Source organism: Neurospora hispaniola (assembly GCF_033458365.1).
Source record: "Neurospora hispaniola strain FGSC 10403 chromosome Unknown B0T23scaffold_3, whole genome shotgun sequence".
Lineage (NCBI taxonomy): Eukaryota > Fungi > Ascomycota > Sordariomycetes > Sordariales > Sordariaceae > Neurospora > Neurospora hispaniola.
Window position 1 is genome coordinate 950,366 of NW_026944408.1, and position 15,929 is coordinate 966,294.

General features: G+C 51.8%; 7 protein-coding genes across 7 annotated transcripts; 4 read left to right on the top strand and 3 right to left on the bottom strand.

The window, feature by feature from the left end:
• Positions 1 to 151: 151 nt before the first annotated feature.
• On the top strand, positions 152 to 1,874 carry B0T23DRAFT_105030 (mitochondrial distribution and morphology protein 10). The gene is made up of 2 exons (XM_062831760.1): positions 152 to 388; positions 461 to 1,874. Exons 1-2 carry the CDS (start codon positions 292 to 294, stop codon positions 1,795 to 1,797), a joined length of 1,434 nt encoding a protein of 477 aa, XP_062693729.1. The 5' UTR covers positions 152 to 291; the 3' UTR covers positions 1,798 to 1,874.
• Positions 1,875 to 1,951: 77 nt separating this feature from the next.
• B0T23DRAFT_312840 (uncharacterized protein) lies at positions 1,952 to 4,647 on the bottom strand (the record flags this gene model as incomplete). The annotated part of the gene is made up of 5 exons (XM_062834709.1): positions 1,952 to 2,770; positions 3,011 to 3,481; positions 3,527 to 3,626; positions 3,699 to 3,854; positions 3,908 to 4,647. The coding sequence occupies 5 exons, from the start codon at positions 4,645 to 4,647 to the stop codon at positions 1,952 to 1,954; spliced, it is 2,286 nt and encodes a 761-aa protein (XP_062693730.1).
• Positions 4,648 to 5,289: 642 nt separating this feature from the next.
• Positions 5,290 to 6,511, bottom strand: B0T23DRAFT_376245 (40S ribosomal protein S19). The gene is made up of 4 exons (XM_062836943.1): positions 6,343 to 6,511; positions 5,991 to 6,054; positions 5,622 to 5,927; positions 5,290 to 5,563 (listed from the first exon to the last, which is right to left on the bottom strand). The coding sequence occupies exons 1-4, from the start codon at positions 6,373 to 6,375 to the stop codon at positions 5,517 to 5,519; spliced, it is 450 nt and encodes a 149-aa protein (XP_062693731.1). The 5' UTR covers positions 6,376 to 6,511; the 3' UTR covers positions 5,290 to 5,516.
• A 1,482-nt stretch (positions 6,512 to 7,993) lies between these two features.
• On the top strand, positions 7,994 to 9,733 carry B0T23DRAFT_439692 (uncharacterized protein; the record flags this gene model as incomplete). Its single annotated transcript, XM_062840701.1, has 4 exons — positions 7,994 to 8,286; positions 8,339 to 8,594; positions 8,655 to 9,511; positions 9,548 to 9,733. Exons 1-4 carry the CDS (start codon positions 8,128 to 8,130, stop codon positions 9,731 to 9,733), a joined length of 1,458 nt encoding a protein of 485 aa, XP_062693732.1. The 5' UTR covers positions 7,994 to 8,127.
• A 1,055-nt stretch (positions 9,734 to 10,788) lies between these two features.
• On the top strand, positions 10,789 to 11,608 carry B0T23DRAFT_403302 (uncharacterized protein; the record flags this gene model as incomplete). Its single annotated transcript, XM_062838770.1, has 2 exons — positions 10,789 to 11,097; positions 11,213 to 11,608. 2 exons carry the CDS (start codon positions 10,789 to 10,791, stop codon positions 11,606 to 11,608), a joined length of 705 nt encoding a protein of 234 aa, XP_062693733.1.
• Positions 11,609 to 11,803: 195 nt separating this feature from the next.
• B0T23DRAFT_105154 (60S ribosomal protein L7) lies at positions 11,804 to 13,640 on the bottom strand. Its single transcript, XM_062831762.1, has 3 exons — positions 13,465 to 13,640; positions 12,810 to 12,921; positions 11,804 to 12,626 (listed from the first exon to the last, which is right to left on the bottom strand). The coding sequence occupies exons 1-3, from the start codon at positions 13,470 to 13,472 to the stop codon at positions 12,000 to 12,002; spliced, it is 747 nt and encodes a 248-aa protein (XP_062693734.1). The 5' UTR covers positions 13,473 to 13,640; the 3' UTR covers positions 11,804 to 11,999.
• Positions 13,641 to 13,688: 48 nt separating this feature from the next.
• On the top strand, positions 13,689 to 15,046 carry B0T23DRAFT_376259 (40S ribosomal protein S14). Its single transcript, XM_062836944.1, has 4 exons — positions 13,689 to 13,902; positions 13,976 to 14,030; positions 14,246 to 14,406; positions 14,462 to 15,046. The coding sequence occupies exons 1-4, from the start codon at positions 13,818 to 13,820 to the stop codon at positions 14,611 to 14,613; spliced, it is 453 nt and encodes a 150-aa protein (XP_062693735.1). The 5' UTR covers positions 13,689 to 13,817; the 3' UTR covers positions 14,614 to 15,046.
• Positions 15,047 to 15,929: the final 883 nt, after the last annotated feature.

Consider the following 15,929-nt stretch of genomic DNA (forward strand, 5'->3'; position numbering starts at 1 on the left):
TCACTGTGGATGTTTCACACTACAACCTCTAGTGAGCGGGTCTGTGGAGCCCAGCCCAAGGCGCCATCAGCCCCAGTTAGGTGCATCGGTACGTACCTCGATGACAAGTGGAAATGCGATGGTGGAAATGTTTGATTTTCCAACTACGTACAATTAACGGAACAACATCAACGACAACAACCGCTCTTCTTTCTCCTCCTCCCTACCATATATATCGTCTCAATGAAACTCCAGAGGTGACCAGGCGCGACAGACTCGCGACTACGTTAACCACACGGGAAGCACTCCATCATGCGCGAGTTCATGAACTACATCACCAATGCCTTTTACGGCGCAACGGGGTGGAACGAAGACAATAAGTACAACGAGCTGAATGCAACATCTAGAGGTGCGATCCTAACAGTGTCGGTGGACCTCCTGCAGTGGTACCTGGAGACTAATACAAAGACTCACGAACTAGAACTTATCGACTTTCCTCTTCCCCGTGGCTTGCGCCTGACCCTTTCCTCGCTCGCAACACCCCATTTTGCGACAAGCTACCAACTTGGCAGTGTTGGCGTCGTCGACGGCTCTATATCATACCTACATAGCTCCATTCCCCTGACCCATATTGCCGCCCAGTCCGACAAGATCCCGCTCCCCGCTCTCCTACGATGTTACCGCCGTCTACACGACCTTCGCTCGCCTGGCCAACAACACTACATACTCGATGCCGACCCGTTGTCCGGACTGCCGCCATCACCACAAAGCGCACGAGCACTACTAGGCGCAGCACCAGACGCCGCTGTAGCTGGTGGGGCGCTGGATGGAGGGAATACGGACCAGGATCTAGGCATATACACACACTCTCTTCTATACGGTCGTCTGTATCTGCCCAAATCACTGCTCGAGGGTATGATTATCAAGCGCTTTACCCAAGCGCTTCAAGTCCAAGTAAGAGCCGTCAGTGAGCAGTCCTTAAGGAATGGCGGGACCATCCTGGGCTTGGTGCAGTATGACAAGGGCAAGTATGGTCTCGAAGGTCTTTACTCGACCGACGGTGGTCTGCTGGGTTTTCGTGGTCTTTATAACTTTGGCGGCGACGCCTCTTCCTCGACCTGTGATCCCTGGACACCTACGCCAGGAGAGAACAACAACAACAATAACAACAGTAACAACGGAAATGCCCAGGCCGGCGAGAAGGAGCGCATCTACGGTCGCTTCAGCGTCGGCGGAGAGCTCTACTACGGAACCCTCAACAAATCCGGCGGCATGTCGCTTGGCGCACGTTTTGCCACCCTTCCAGCACACCGTGGGACACCCCTCACCGCAACCCTAACCATAAACCCACTTATGGGCAACATCAATGCCACGTATGCCCTTCTAGCTCGAGAATACTGTTCGCTCGCAACGCGGGTCGATTTCAACGTGTACAGTTATGAAAGCGAGTGGGCGGTAGGTATGGAACTCTGGAGTAATCGTAGACCAGCCGGCTTCCTGCTCGGCGCGAGCCCTTCCAACGATTTTGAGCCGGAATCACACCCACCCAGGAAGAAGGAGAGGAGTTTTCAGGCGAAAATGGAATGGCGGCTTGATGATCCTGAGCCTGAACCCGAACCCGAGCCTACTCCCAAAACTAAAAAGAACGACGAGTACAAGGGGGTCCTAAAAGCTCGCCTTGACAACAACCTTCGCATGGGGTTGCTGTGGGAAGGAAGAGCCAAGTCCCTTATTTTCAGTATAGGAACGGGGATCGATCTGCATAAATTGGGTGAGCCCTTTAGGAGCCTTGGCCTGGAGGTTCAGTACTCCTCTTGATCATCGAACGACAAACATCCTAGTCCAACATCATTATTCGTACAGCTGTTCTTCAGACAGGCCAAGCTTCGTACAATGTAAACCAAGTGGCTGAAATGGTCGTAATGGTAAATACTGGACCACCGTTATGAATAATACGGAAATTCAGGCCGCGCTACTCCAGGTAAATCGGGGTCTCAAGACTAAGGCCGTCCCTGGATGGAGCAGCGGAGACAGCTCTCTCGATCGATTTCAAGACTTGTCGAGACCCTGTATCATCGGGGGATCTTTCCTTTGAAGTCACAGGGTGCCCACCATGTTGCATCGACTCTTTCACGTACTTTTGCTGCTGTAGCTCATGTTCGTCCCGCTGTTGGCTGTTTGCCTGCTGTTGATGCTGCCGATTCTCCTGACACTGCCTGACAACTTTAGCGAACACGCTCCTCTCCTGGATACGTCTAATCTTACTGGGCCGTATATGCTTTTCTGCTATACTAGGCTTTCTAGTGGAAGCGGATGCGTCTTTGATAGCGCTTTTCAAACTTAGCGTACTGCTGGCTTGTAACCCCTTTGACTGTCCTACTTTGAGACGCTGAAATAAGTGAGAAGAAGCTGGAGGTCCAAAGAGATGTGGATAGACATCTTTATGATGCGCACTTCCTCGGTAGCTGAACCGTTTCAAGTTCAGCTGTTTGGGTTCGTCGTCTGGTATCATCCTATGTTGCGACCTTTCCGATGAATCTAGGCGTGGAAGACACACTTCCAAGCGAGGCGGCGGTGATGAAGATTGCTGTACAGTCTGATCTAGACGTTTGAAATGCTGTACTGGAGGTCCTTGTACTGAGGCTGCTATCGACGGTAAACACGACGGATCCAGAGCTGTAGCCGGTGATGGGGCCGATACGGGAACTGGAGTCTGGAAATAAACCGAACGGCCGTTTATGGTTGATACAGGCTCGAGTAAAGAAGCACACACTGACGAAATGGTGGTGGCCTGGGTCGAGTCAATGGGTTGTTCGCTGCCTTTCTGTATAATGCAGGCCCCGTCGCTCCCTTCTGGCGGGCTACACCTTTCCTCCTTTCCCTGAGACTGGCTGGGTACTCGGCCGAAATGCTCTTCTCTCACCACTTGGTCAGACCGTCCCTGTGCGTTTGGCGCCGCAAGAGGGCTTCCAAGTACCTCTAGGCGAGCTCCGGATTGAGTTGTGCGAAATTTGATTGATCTCAACGGAACCCTTGGCGATCCCAGAAAGCGTCGAGGAGACTGTGCTTCGAGGAATTGGTTGAATTCCTCTTGGTTGAGCCCTAGCCGTTTTCTTGCACCCTTCAACGGCTTGGCACAAAAATTTTGCCCTTGGAACACCTCCCAGTGACCCGGAGGAGAGGTGCCTAGCAATCCTTGGAGCCGTCTAGAAGCAACGACCTGCCGGCGAGTTGGTTCGGTGGCGGTCTTCGGCTTGATCGGGGCTATGAATTCTTCTTGCATTTCTACCTGGTCTTCGTCGTCGGCTCTCGGCTCTACTGGGAGCTCATCTTGAAGCTCATTATCTTCATCGCTAGCCAGCGATCCGAAGTCGTCCATGGGTCCATCCTCATCGAACTTCTGTTGCCGGCAGAGTTCTCCGTAATCGTTGTCTCTCTCGACTATATCTGTCTCTGCCTCGGCGGCAGGTGCAGAATTTCGGGCACCCGATGGCGGGATTGGCTGTAAAGCAGTTGTTATATTGCACGCGCCGCAATTGGAGCATACCGTAGACTTGGCTCGACTTCCGGGGACTGCGAACGGAATGGTTTCAACGGCAAAAGTGACGCCAGTCACCCGACGAATCTTGGCTAGATAGCCCAAACAACTACAAAAGGAGGCCGTTAGTAAAGGAACTAATAGCGCGAAGCTCAATAACAAGTTTTGAAATTAGACTGACCTGCCACATGGATTATGATTCAAGAATATCTTCGCTTCGGATCGCTCGGTGGGTAGCTTGATATGTTTCAGCTCACCCATGCGGGCCAAATCACTGGTCTTGAGAAAGTCCTGGAGTAGCTTCAGGACCCAAGCTGTTGATAATTGCTTTTCAATGCTGTTATAAGTTAGGACAGGGGAAAATGAATGGTATATGAATGAAGAACTCACTGTGATGCCATATACCTCCCAACATGCTCCGGGGGCACGACACTCGCTCCTGGGCAATCGTATGGTTGCATGTAGAGCCGGAAACCCATGATATTGCATGCATATCTGACCAAAGCTGTCATTGTTTCATTGGGAAGGACCCCTTGGGTGGATGACCGCCCCTCGCCCTTCCATCCACTGACTGCTATCATCTGCGGGACAGACGACATATATGACGCGATGAAGCCACAGGTAGAATTCTGGACAGGAAACGTCAGACTCGTAGTGACAACCTTCTGTAAAATTGCCAGCTTCGTCCCGTCTGTCAGAATCGTGGATCCTGAGAGAGGATGGTCATTCGCGGAAAGTATCGCGCGAAGGGCTTCCGGTTCGCGAAATATGGTGGAAATGAACCGAGCCTTTCTGTTCCTCCTTTTGGCTGGCTGCCAGCCAAGTCGCTCGTATTGCTTCAATTTCTTTGCCCTTATAGTTGCTGAACGAGCGTACTGTCGTGCGGTGTATCCCTTCTTGTCTTTGATACTAAAGGAAGCCTTCCGTAGCAGAAGCAGCTTGACCGTCGCGAGGGAACCATTGAGCACAGCCAAGTGCAAAGGGGTGACCTGATCTCTGATGGTCCGAGTATTCACGGCGCTCTTGTCCTGGTGAAGGATCCGCGTAACCCGTTTGAGGTCTCCTTCCAGAATAGCTTCATGTATTGTGCGTAGACCAAGCGCCTTTGTCATGAACTCGGAGGGCTTCATGTTGGATGATAGTGACCTATGTTTGATTTGATTCCGTGGTGATATGACTTGTGAAGTCGTTCTGTGAGGATATGCGACTCTGGATGCCACAGTTGGTATGGAACTCGCAATCCTGCGTCTGGACCACCAATCTCGAGGTGAGCTCAAGGTAACAGCAGAACGAGATGAGGATCTCACGAAGTTGTTTTGGGTATAAACGCGGGACAGAAAAAATCTGGTGATGGTACTGGCTTCTATGAACGCCGATAAATAATAAGAATAGACGTGATACAGAAAGTATTGCCCCAACGCGAGGGTGGTGATGGAGTTGGAGTGAATGAAGACGGTTGACTCCGAGAGAATATCTTGCTGATAGATTCTCCCAATTCCAAAGTATGAGTGGAGTGTGACGCGCAGGCAAGATGGGTGGTAGAATATCGATTGTGATTTGGGAGGAAACGCGCGAGGTCCGAGAGTGTTGTCAAACCATCTCTTTCCGGCGTGATATGTAACAGGAGTGGGCGCGCAAGGGAACAAACGTTCCCTAGCAAACTCGCAAGCCTCACTTTGAAGATTGGACGACAAAGTGAGGGGTACATACACTACGATGGGTGAAATGAGACATACCCACGGCATTGGCACTGAGCACAGGCAAGTCAATAGGGGTCTCTGGATGTATAGGGGTGATATTTCACACTGGGATGTTTACGATATTGGAGGACCAGTAGCCCGACACATGACCAAGAAGCAATCCATTTGACACCTGAAACCTGATATGCTACCGGGAAAACAAAATCATGCGACGCAAAACCTTCACTCCAGAGACTGGGGGTATCGTATTCGTGAATGGGGGAAGATTTAGATATTATTCATGATATCTAGAGACGGATTTACTCGTCATCCTCCTCATCGGCCTCAATGACGGTCTGGGCGATACCTGTACGATGTCCGTTAGCGTCCGTTTCGTCCAAGATTGTTTCCAGAAGCAAACTTACGGTCCAGATCACGCTGGCCCTGCTGGGTGATACGGCGGCCACCCTTCTCCTCATCGTGCTCGAGGACACCGATCTTCTCGAGGGCCTGGAGGACCTTGCGGTCAACGGAGCCAGAGGCCTCGACGTGGTGGGAGGGACGGCTGCCACGGTTCTTGGCAGTGCCGTGGACGCGACGAAGACGGCCAACACCAACGGTCTTGCGGAGGTAGACGTGGCGGGCAACGGAGGCAGCGCGGACGTAGAACCAGTCGATGTCCTGGGGGGGCATCTCCTTGGCGGGGCCGGTCTTGACGGTGTCAACCCAACCTGATATCACGAGTTAGCCGGCAGCCTCTTCTGCAGGGAGATATTTTGGGATGCAAAGCGTACCGGGAACGGGCAGCTTGCCCTGGCGCTTCAAGAAAGCGGCATAGGCGTTGACGAACTTGTGGGGCTACATATCACATAGAAGTACCGTATTAGCAATGATTCCGTCATCGGAAGTCTTTCGACCCCCTCGCGCCTGCTCCCATTTTCTTCTTTCGTTGTTGTCGTGCCCGCTGGTTGTGGTTCGTCGTCGTGATCGCCGGCCAGCTCGGCAAGCTCCAGCTCAGCTCATCTTTCGAGGGCTCAGAATTGCGTTTGCCAGCCGATCGACTCGGACTCGGACAGCGATTTGCGATTTGAAGTTTCTGGTTCGGCCGCAGAGGAGATCTCAAGACGGAGATCTGTAGTGGCCTACCTCGACGTCCCGAACAGTGACACCTCCAGGCATTTTGACGGTTGGTTGGGTTGATTAGCCGACTTAATTGAAGTTGCTCGCTCGGTTGTGCAAAGAGTCGCGATAGCTGCCGGCGGTGGAAATTTTCTAGGTGGATGGAAGTCTTGGCATCAAGACTGCACGGGCCAGTACCGCCGCGGCGATTAGGGCTGTGGCCCTTCCGCCCTCTGCACCTTGCCTGTGCTCGCCTACATAGTGGGAGCGCCTCCAAATCACGGCCATACCAACCCTAACCCCCGCAAAGCTCCCTTGGCAGAACACCTGCAGCGTCTGGAATTATTTGGGATCATCCCAGCTCAAGTCCAAAGTCCGCATTCCATTCCACTCCACTGCGCAACCTTGTTGACTTTAACTGTGTGAATCCATCATCTCCGCATGTGAAGTCTGGGACTCACAATCACTCATCATGGACACTCGCTCACTCATTCTTCAGCAACATAGGCTGCTCATCATTGATGACACCACGAGGTACCTGGTAGATCACAATCGGCCAATGACCTCCGTAAATTCTGAGCAAGCCTGATACAGTAAGGTAGCAACCTCTGTCAATGCAAACACCCCCTTCTTCAAAGAATTTTGACTAAACCCAATCCTTGTGATGCATATTTGCAACACCAACGTTCCCATATCTACATCAACAGGGGTTTGATCTTGGTGAGATGGGCATTCTTATACCTGTCTGTACACCGGAGGTACCCTTTGCAGACCTAGTGGCGGTCGTGTGTAGTGGTCACAGGGCCTGTGTAAAAACACACTCTCTCGTATAGGCTGGACTATCACGATACCTGCACACATGATGTTGTCTCCTCGGGAGATCTTCAGATTACCAGATCCGCGAGCCGCCCTCTAGACTTGGCCTCCCATGCCGCCACAGCCATACCTCCTGCATCATTGAACCAATGGTAGGGATGGATGAGGACTGGGTTACACAACAATTCGTCGCTCGGGAAGGTTTTCTTGCCAATGAGCGAGGTGCTTGTCTGGAAGACTTGAAATAGCTGCCATTCGTTAACGCCAGCTTCGTGGTATCTCTGACAGACACGGTTTCATCATGATAATATCAATTCCTCTGTCAACCTCATCACGGATACTGATCACTTTTCAGGTGATAGCCGTCTAGGTTAACGACGGGTGATGACCAGGTCGCTGCAGTCCTCCAACACAACCATGTCCCAATTACCAGCCTCGGCGCTCCGAGCGGGCCGGTCACAGGCCCCGTAAACTTGGAATTTGTCTTCACCGAAACGACATATTCCCGCTCTCCGGGCTTGCGGCTGAAGATACCTGCGAATGCCACGATATTCTGTCAAAGCCACGTGCGAAGAGATCTTCTATTTGGGTACTTGGACATTGCAGGACGCGCTAGAGCGGCTTGAAACTCTACGCAAAGTATCAGTCCCGAACTGGGCCGGACACAGCAACCAGTACGCCAAATCACTCCACAGGCGCTTAACGCCCTCACACTGCGTCTGTCATAAACAATGTCTTGGTTCTTGCCGGAGTGGCCTGGAATAAATAGGTTCTTATTCCCTCCGGTATAGCGTTCGCGATTTTACGCTTAATTTGTGACTGGCATCGCTTCTTTTATTTTTTTCCTAAGTGTACTTTTGCAGACATTTTCTGTTTTACCTGCTGGCAGGTTTACCTTCATTTACACAGACATTGTTTTCCTTCGTTCATTACCCTGATCATTCTTGAACACCTTGACACTAGTCGATAAAGTGTTGAATCTCCTCTTCCTTCATTATGCTTGCCTCTCTTGGTTCTATGCTCGCGCTAGCAGCGATTGCTAGAGCCAGTCCATTGCTTCCCAGAGCAGTCGATTCGCTCAACGAAGAGGCTACGGCGGAAGCCCAACAGCGGGACGACAGTGCTACCCGTGCCTCTTCCAATGTCCAAATCAAGGTACTTAAACAAAGTATAAGGTTTGAAACAACCAATGCTAACTGGATGACAGACATCGGACGGGAGATGTCTTTTCGTTGACCAACTGTCCGGCGACTTCCGCGCAAACTTGACCCCTATACAGGTTGCCGACTGTGGTTCTACCGATGGTCAGGGGTGGGATGTTATCACGAGCGGCAAGCATATCTCCGGAGACGGTGGTATGCTCGTGGTGAGCACGTTGACACAAGCCTGCTTCAGCTACGATCCCCGTCGGGCGGCTGGAAACCAGGTCATTCTCTTTTCATGCGGTGGCCGAGCTGATGGTGGTAAGTAACTTGTCGCAAAAGTACCCTACAACAGAGATGTTTGGCACTGACATCTTCCAGGTGGCGAGGTCACTGACTCCCAGATATTTGCCTTTGACGGCTCATCTGGACCTCTTTCCTTCCAGCCTCAAAATGCAAAGGACACATGCTTCACGGTCTCGGGTGACACTATTAACGTTGCACCATGCAACCCGGGCGAATCTAGCCAGTCGTTCGCCTTTGGAGACGGCGCCGGTAGTGGAAACAACAATGGAGGAGGAAACGCTGACACGGGAGGGGATACCAACACTGGGGGAAATACCGACGCACAAGAGAGCACCACTTCACAACAGCCGACAACCTTCGCCACTCAAGTCACCACGACAGCTGATGCTACGGCCACGGCGTCCGTCACTTCGTCCCCGAACGGCGGGTCGGGTTCAGGTCCAGGAAGCAGTTCCGGAAACGGCGGCATTCCCACCTTCAACCCGACCGAAGCTGTACCGGTTTCGCGGGCAGGTGGTACTTTGCAGTCCACAGCAGTTGCAGAGTCTCACCAGCGAGATGATACGGCCACCCGCACTTTCAGCGATGTCTCGATCCGGGCCCCCGACGGACGGTGTCTCTTTGTTGATCCGACAGCTGGCGACTTTCGCGAGAACTTGATCCCCATTCTACTGGTGGAGTGTACTGGATCCCCCAATGAGAAATGGGACGTTCTTACCTCGGGAAAGCATAACCAACAGGACAAAAATGGGACACCGGCTGCTTTGATAGTCAGCACTCTGGTTTGTTTGCACATCTATGACGTGGTGAAGAGCGACGTCGGGCTAACTGAGCGTGGTCTATGCAGACTCAGGGCTGTCTCAACTTTGACGGCCGCCGAGCGGCTGGTGATACAGTCATGCTCTTCTCCTGTGGTGGACGTGCCGCTGGTGGTGAGTCGAATCACCAATGCTTTGCCGAGATGATAGATTTCTGACCGCGAACACACAGAGGGTGAAACCAGCACCGGACAACAATTCCCGTTCAACGGAGCAACCAGCTTTGCTCTTGCACCGATCAGTGAGAAGGGCTCGATTTGCCTGATTGCTGGCGATGAGAGGGTGGACTCGGGAGCATGCCCCGACGATGGAAGCCAACTGTTTTCCATCTTTTAGGTCTTGAAGGGAAGCTTTCAAGCTGGTTCATGATGATCCTTGAAACCAACAGCTTCTGGGGAGAAGAGATCAGGGGTTGTGTCCATCGGTGACCTGCAAAGCCAGTACTGTCGCTTGCTGGATTGTACCACTACTTTTTGTTATATGTCTCTGGGAATTTCCAACAGGAATGAGTTTCGACGTTTGTTGAAGAGCAACTGCTTCGCATTTAATGGTTCAGAGGTTGAACAGACAGGAAACCTTGGGAAAAGTAATGTTTAGCCTGGTGATCATTACCAAATCTCCGCATGCATACATTGCCCTTGAATTGATTCGATCGGGATGATTGTTCCTCAGTTTGAATGGTATTCCTGTCTACAGTCCGATGCTGGTTTATTTGTTAGCTTGGTACACTCGGTAGGTACTTCTGGTGGTGTATACTAGACGAAATCAGTCCCGAATAGTCCCAAAGCTTACAAGGATAAATTGAAATGGGTGAGTACGAATTATAAAGGCATTAATAGGAATTGATATAACATATTGAATATCAAGAATGGCGTTCCCAAGTTAATAATACGCGTTACTTAGCTATAAAGACGCATAGGAAAATTGACACGCGGTCTCGAGCTAACAAACAAACCAGTACTGGACTGTAGACGTGTAGTTTCCTCGAGAAATGTTGGTAGTGAGGTCATTTACTGCAGTGGTTCCTGAAGTGGAAGTTATTTGGGACGAAGATATCCCTTGATTTGTCAGCTGCTAGCCACCTGCCCACCCGTCGCATCATTCAACGCAATCAGTGGTTCCCGAGACCGTTCGCAGGCGGACCTGACATCATGCGCCGCCCCGAAAATTCGCTGCCAAAGTGACCGGCTTTGACACATTCCCAAAGCCGAAACTCCGCATCTCCCCCGCCGTCACTACCTGCGCCGACGCACCCGCTCTTGTCCAGTTGCTCCCGGAACGGCAATTTTTTTACAACCCAAGCCACGACCAAGCGCCATCTCCGGCAACGCTGACGAACCTAGCAAATTGCGAACAACTACACCTAGTACCTCTACACAACCGCCGTCGTCATGCCGCCCCTCCGCTGCGCCAATGCGCCCGCACCAGCGAGCCTCTTCGTCCAATTGAGCATGCGCCGAACCGCCCCGTCCCCTATTCTGGCCGATATCCTGCTCCCGCTGCGTGCGCGCGCTCACCACAGCGTCGCCAGGAGAATAGCGACTGTTCCAACTACCACTCCGGTTTCCAAGACACCATGGCGCGCCAGACAATCCCTATCTCCAAGCCAGTTCAACATGCGCCTGTTCACTACCACAGCCCCGAGCAAGGCCACACACACGTTATTCAACCCCCAGAACGACGAGGATGGGAACGAGATGGTGTTGGAAATTACCGAGCGGGCAGCGAAGGCTCGTTATTCCTTTAGGCCCTTTCCTCCTATTCATTGTGCTAGCGGACAGACCGACTAACATGGGTAACCTCCTGCCGAAACAGCGCCTTTCAGAAATCATGACCAAAGACTCCAACCCTTACCTTGCGCTGCGCATTCAAGTCGAGTCCGGCGGCTGCCACGGTTTTCAATACCTCATGAAACTGGTCACCCTCCCAGAGCAACTTCCCGAGTTGCCTCTTGCCGAAGAGGCCGCGGAGGAATCAGAGATTCGTGAAGACGATACGATATTCAGCTATTACCCTGATGACAGCCCAGCGCCGTCCTCCCCCGATCTGACGCTACCGAAGATCATTTTGGATGGGCCCTCGTTGGAGTTGCTCAAGGGCAGCAAGGTCGACTTCACCATGGAGTTGATCGGTTCCCAGTTCAAGATTGTCGATAACCCGTTGGCGACAAGTAGCTGTGGTTGTGGTACGAGTTTTGATATCAAGATCTGAGGGATTAGGTAATGAAACGAAGGACCTCATCAGCACGGTTGAGTGTATTGTTATGTGACTGTATTGGATAGGAGGCCTCGTCTACTGAGTATGTATAATAGAGCTGCAACAAGCGTTTCCTTGTTCATATATGTCACTTTAGGGGATACGATCACGAGTAGAAACAATGTTGGTAGACACAAAACTTGATAGAATTGGGCCCAAGTCAAGGCCAGTTACGGAGCAGGCTAGGATCACGAATCCACCGGTGAACCAGATTTTGTGATCGGAAAACGACAAAGTTGCATTCATTCCCATCCAGCCTTTATGGCTTCCCAATTAACGCCGAGCACCATGCATCCGCAACGACCAAGACAAGGTTCGTGAGATCTCAACGAAACCCCAATTGCATTTAGTTCATCTGTCTGATGAGAGCGTTGATGTGCTCCTCACGGTTGCCGAGGTCACCGCCCTCGATGAAGTGCTTGAACTTGCGGGTACGGAAGCCACCGGTGGGGTTGGAGAGCTTGAAGGGCCAGAGGAAGTTGGAGGCCTGCTTGAAGTTGGGGCCAACGGTGTAGATCTCGTGAATGAGATCCTCCATGCAGATGATGCCGTACTTGCCGAGGTTCTCCTCGATGATGGAGTTGTCGGTGAGGGCAACGCGCTGCTTGTTGACCTTGCCGTATCCGCGCTTGTAGATGAGCTCCTTGACGGACTTGAGGTTGGGGTAACCGTAGGCAACCCAGGGCTCGACGATCTTGATCATCTCAGCGGTGGCCTTGGTAACGCGAACAAAGACACCGTTGTTGATCTGGAGAAGACGGAGGAGCTGGAGGATCTTGCGGGGCTTGGGGGGGATCTTGTTGATACCCTTGATGCGGATCAAGAAGATGAGCTTGGCCTCAGCGGGGATGTGGAAAGAGCCATCCTGCTTGGCGGCGCGCTGAAGGCGGATCTTCTCGCGCTCAACGTCGCGGTACTCCTTGACGTAGGTCTCGGCGCGCTTGAAGATGACGGCACGCTTCTCCTTGTTGGCCTGTTGATTGAAGTCAGCAACGAATTTAGAACAGTGCAAGTGAGTTCAAATAGTCCATTGTTGAGGTGTAATGTCAGACCCGAAAGATGGTATTTAGCAACAGCATCGGCGAACCTAGTCGCTATGGTATGTTGTGCATCATGTTGTCCTCTGGAAGGGGGAAGCTCAAGTGGTTATACTCACAGCCTTCTTCTTCTCGATCTCGGCCTGGCGCTCAGCGCGGGCCTTCTCCTGAGACTTGCGCTTCTTCAGGAGGGTCTCGGGGACCAGGACATCGTTCTTGGTGGGGACGGAACTAAACATCTCAGATTAGTACGGGTCCAGCATACCAGAGGTATGTGGTAGAGCGCCGGTGGAGAACTGCTGCTCAAGTGCGGCATTCTCTCGTGGCTGACTCGATTCGCAGCTCGGTATAGCTGCTTGGTGTAACTTTGGAGAGATGCGCTCGGCATTTTCAGCGCGAGGATCACACAACCATGTACAACCTGGACAACAAATGCCCAAAAGATGAGCTAACTGGGACTGGAAGCAAAGACTCGAGATTTCACACTTTCGTCCAAGTTCCTGTCGCAGCAGCGATGAATTTAAGGGAGAAGGCCAGGAGACCTTCAGCCCCAACACCCCACGAGACATCTCTCAGTCTGCAAGCCTGGTCGGTCCAAGGCCTAGAGAAAAGAGGGAGAATCATGAGAGGGATCGAGCTGGGACGATGGCTGCTCCGCGAAAAGACAGGCCAAAGACACCCAGTGAGAGGACCACGACTATCTGCAGATTGTTCCTGAAACACGCGACGATACCATTCCTCTGGCGTCAAGGGGAAGGATCGGGGTTGGCATACGTAGACATGGTGCCGGTGGTCGATCTGCGACGATGCCAGAATTCGATGTCGAAGTACGAGCAGAAGAGAAAAAAGGCGTTGATCGATCGTTAAGTAGGGCCCGCGAAATTTTGACAACAGTGGGGCTGCACGGAGCCCGGGCTCAGCCGCCAAGGGGATTTAGGGTTTGTCCGACAGGTTTGGTGCCTGCCCTGTGCTCCGCTTTCTGCCACTTTTCACCGCCAAGTTCGATAGGGCATTCTCAACCGCACGAAGTCGAACTACCCCCGCCGAATTTTTATGCTGGAAAACTGGAGATCGTCCACTTGACAGTATCAACACCACACGTCCAAGACACCAGATCAACCGTCAAGATGCCCCCGAAGAAGGCCGCCCGTCCCGCTCAGGAGAACATCTCCCTTGGCCCTCAGATCCGTGAGGGTGAGCTCGTTTTCGGCGGTAAGTTGCGACCTGCAATTGCGATTTTCCGACAGCGACATTGGCCAAAATAGGAGGCTCACAATCAATTCAGTTGCTCGCATCTTCGCTTCCTTCAACGACACCTTCGTCCACGTCACCGATCTCAGGTTCGTAACCACTTGAAAGAAACAATTGCGACGAGAAATCGATTTTGGCGGATGGAATCGGCGGTATTCGGGGAGAGAGGAAGGAGTGGACTTGGCGAATTCCATGCCATATCCTGCGACACCTGGATCCCGGCTCCATCTCCCAGAATTTGAACTTGACCACAATAAGACAAACATTATGACGGTTCTGAGGCTAACATCCTGGGTGATTCCAGTGGCCGCGAGACCATCTGCCGTGTCACTGGTGGCATGAAGGTCAAGGCCGACCGTGACGAGTCCTCCCCCTACGCCGCTATGTTGGCTGCCCAGGACGTCGCTGCCCGCTGCAAGGAGCTCGGCATTACTGCCCTCCACATCAAGATCCGTGCCACTGGTGGTATGTGTTCCCCTTTACACATTAAACACATGATTGATCCTAACAACTTCCATAGGTAACGGCACCAAGACTCCCGGCCCCGGTGCCCAGTCTGCTCTCCGTGCCCTTGCTCGCTCTGGCATGAAGATCGGCCGTATCGAGGACGTTACCCCCACCCCCTCTGACTCTACTCGTCGCAAGGGTGGTCGCCGTGGTCGTCGTCTCTGATTTATCAGAGAGTGGCTGCCTGGCTTCTGGGCGGAAAAGAAAAAACGGTTATCATCTGGTTTTCTCTGTGGCGTTGACAACTACGAGGAGAACGGCCTTAATTTGCCTGGTCTCCATATGATCTGGCTTGTCACATGTTGCTTTTGGCACAACTGCAGCAGATGAATATAGATGGGAGTCAAAAAACCCCCTTCGCTGCCACCGGCAGCTCAGATCGCAGCCTGGCTTTCGTGTGTGTTCAATGTGATCCTTTCCATGTATGCTTGTCTTTGTGAATCCAGTTGCGGGTCGTAGTTGTGTGGTCTGCTCCCAGGAACCTGGGAGTGTTTCTTGATTCATCAATACAACCTTACCCGTGAGGTGTTACTCGGTTGTCGTTCATCTTCGAATTGGCAGATAAATGCACTTCAATATTAAGATCTAATGGAAAATGAACCTGAACTTTCGGCCGCCATATAGCAATTTGGTGCATGCATCACGCATGGTCACCGTGTTGTCCAAACCAACTCAAAAAGAAAAGACTTGATTCAGTGTGGTGAAGGGGGGGGGACAGTATTTTTTGACCATCATTGTATTCAGCCAAGGATATACACGATAGGTACTTCACACAAACGGTAAATGTTGGGTTGTTGGCCACAAGAATTAAAGAGTGCTTCTCGCTTCAGCTGGTACATTGGCCAGAAAACCTGTTGCTCCTTACCCTTCTGTTCCATTTCCGATTGGGTTTGACAAGTACTCACCCAAACCACTACTGACACAGTTTTCCCCCATAATATCGTTCAAACTCGGCATATTTAATTGTAGACCACACTCTTTCTGTCTGCTTCGTATTCTTGCTTGGCACCATTACTTCACCGCAATAGGTACAGGATGATAATGGAGCGAAGTTACCTAGGATCAAGCCGTCTTACGATTCATGTGCGGCACCCGTTCATGTAGGAAGAGGACAGACTTTTCACAAGGGCTTCTCCGTGGTCCTGGCCATCTCTCTCCATGTCATGCTTGACACACACCGATCTTCAGCTTGCCTTATTACCAAGATCAGGCTGGACTCAAGTCATACAGATGTTTTCGCTCGGAGCGGCTGGCTCTACAAAGTATTTTTACTTGGCTAAAAACCGGGATCTCACTATTGTCATGCTGGCATGTAAACTCATCAGATGCTGTCTTGTGTTGGGCTAAGCTGGGGGATAATACTTGGGTCTGATATTGAAGCCTTTCAAACACTACTATTGTCCCGAGATTTCGGTGTCTTGAGATTACCTAGAGTAATGATGAAGCGGCCCAATGCAGATCATAGCGCCTCATCATAAGTC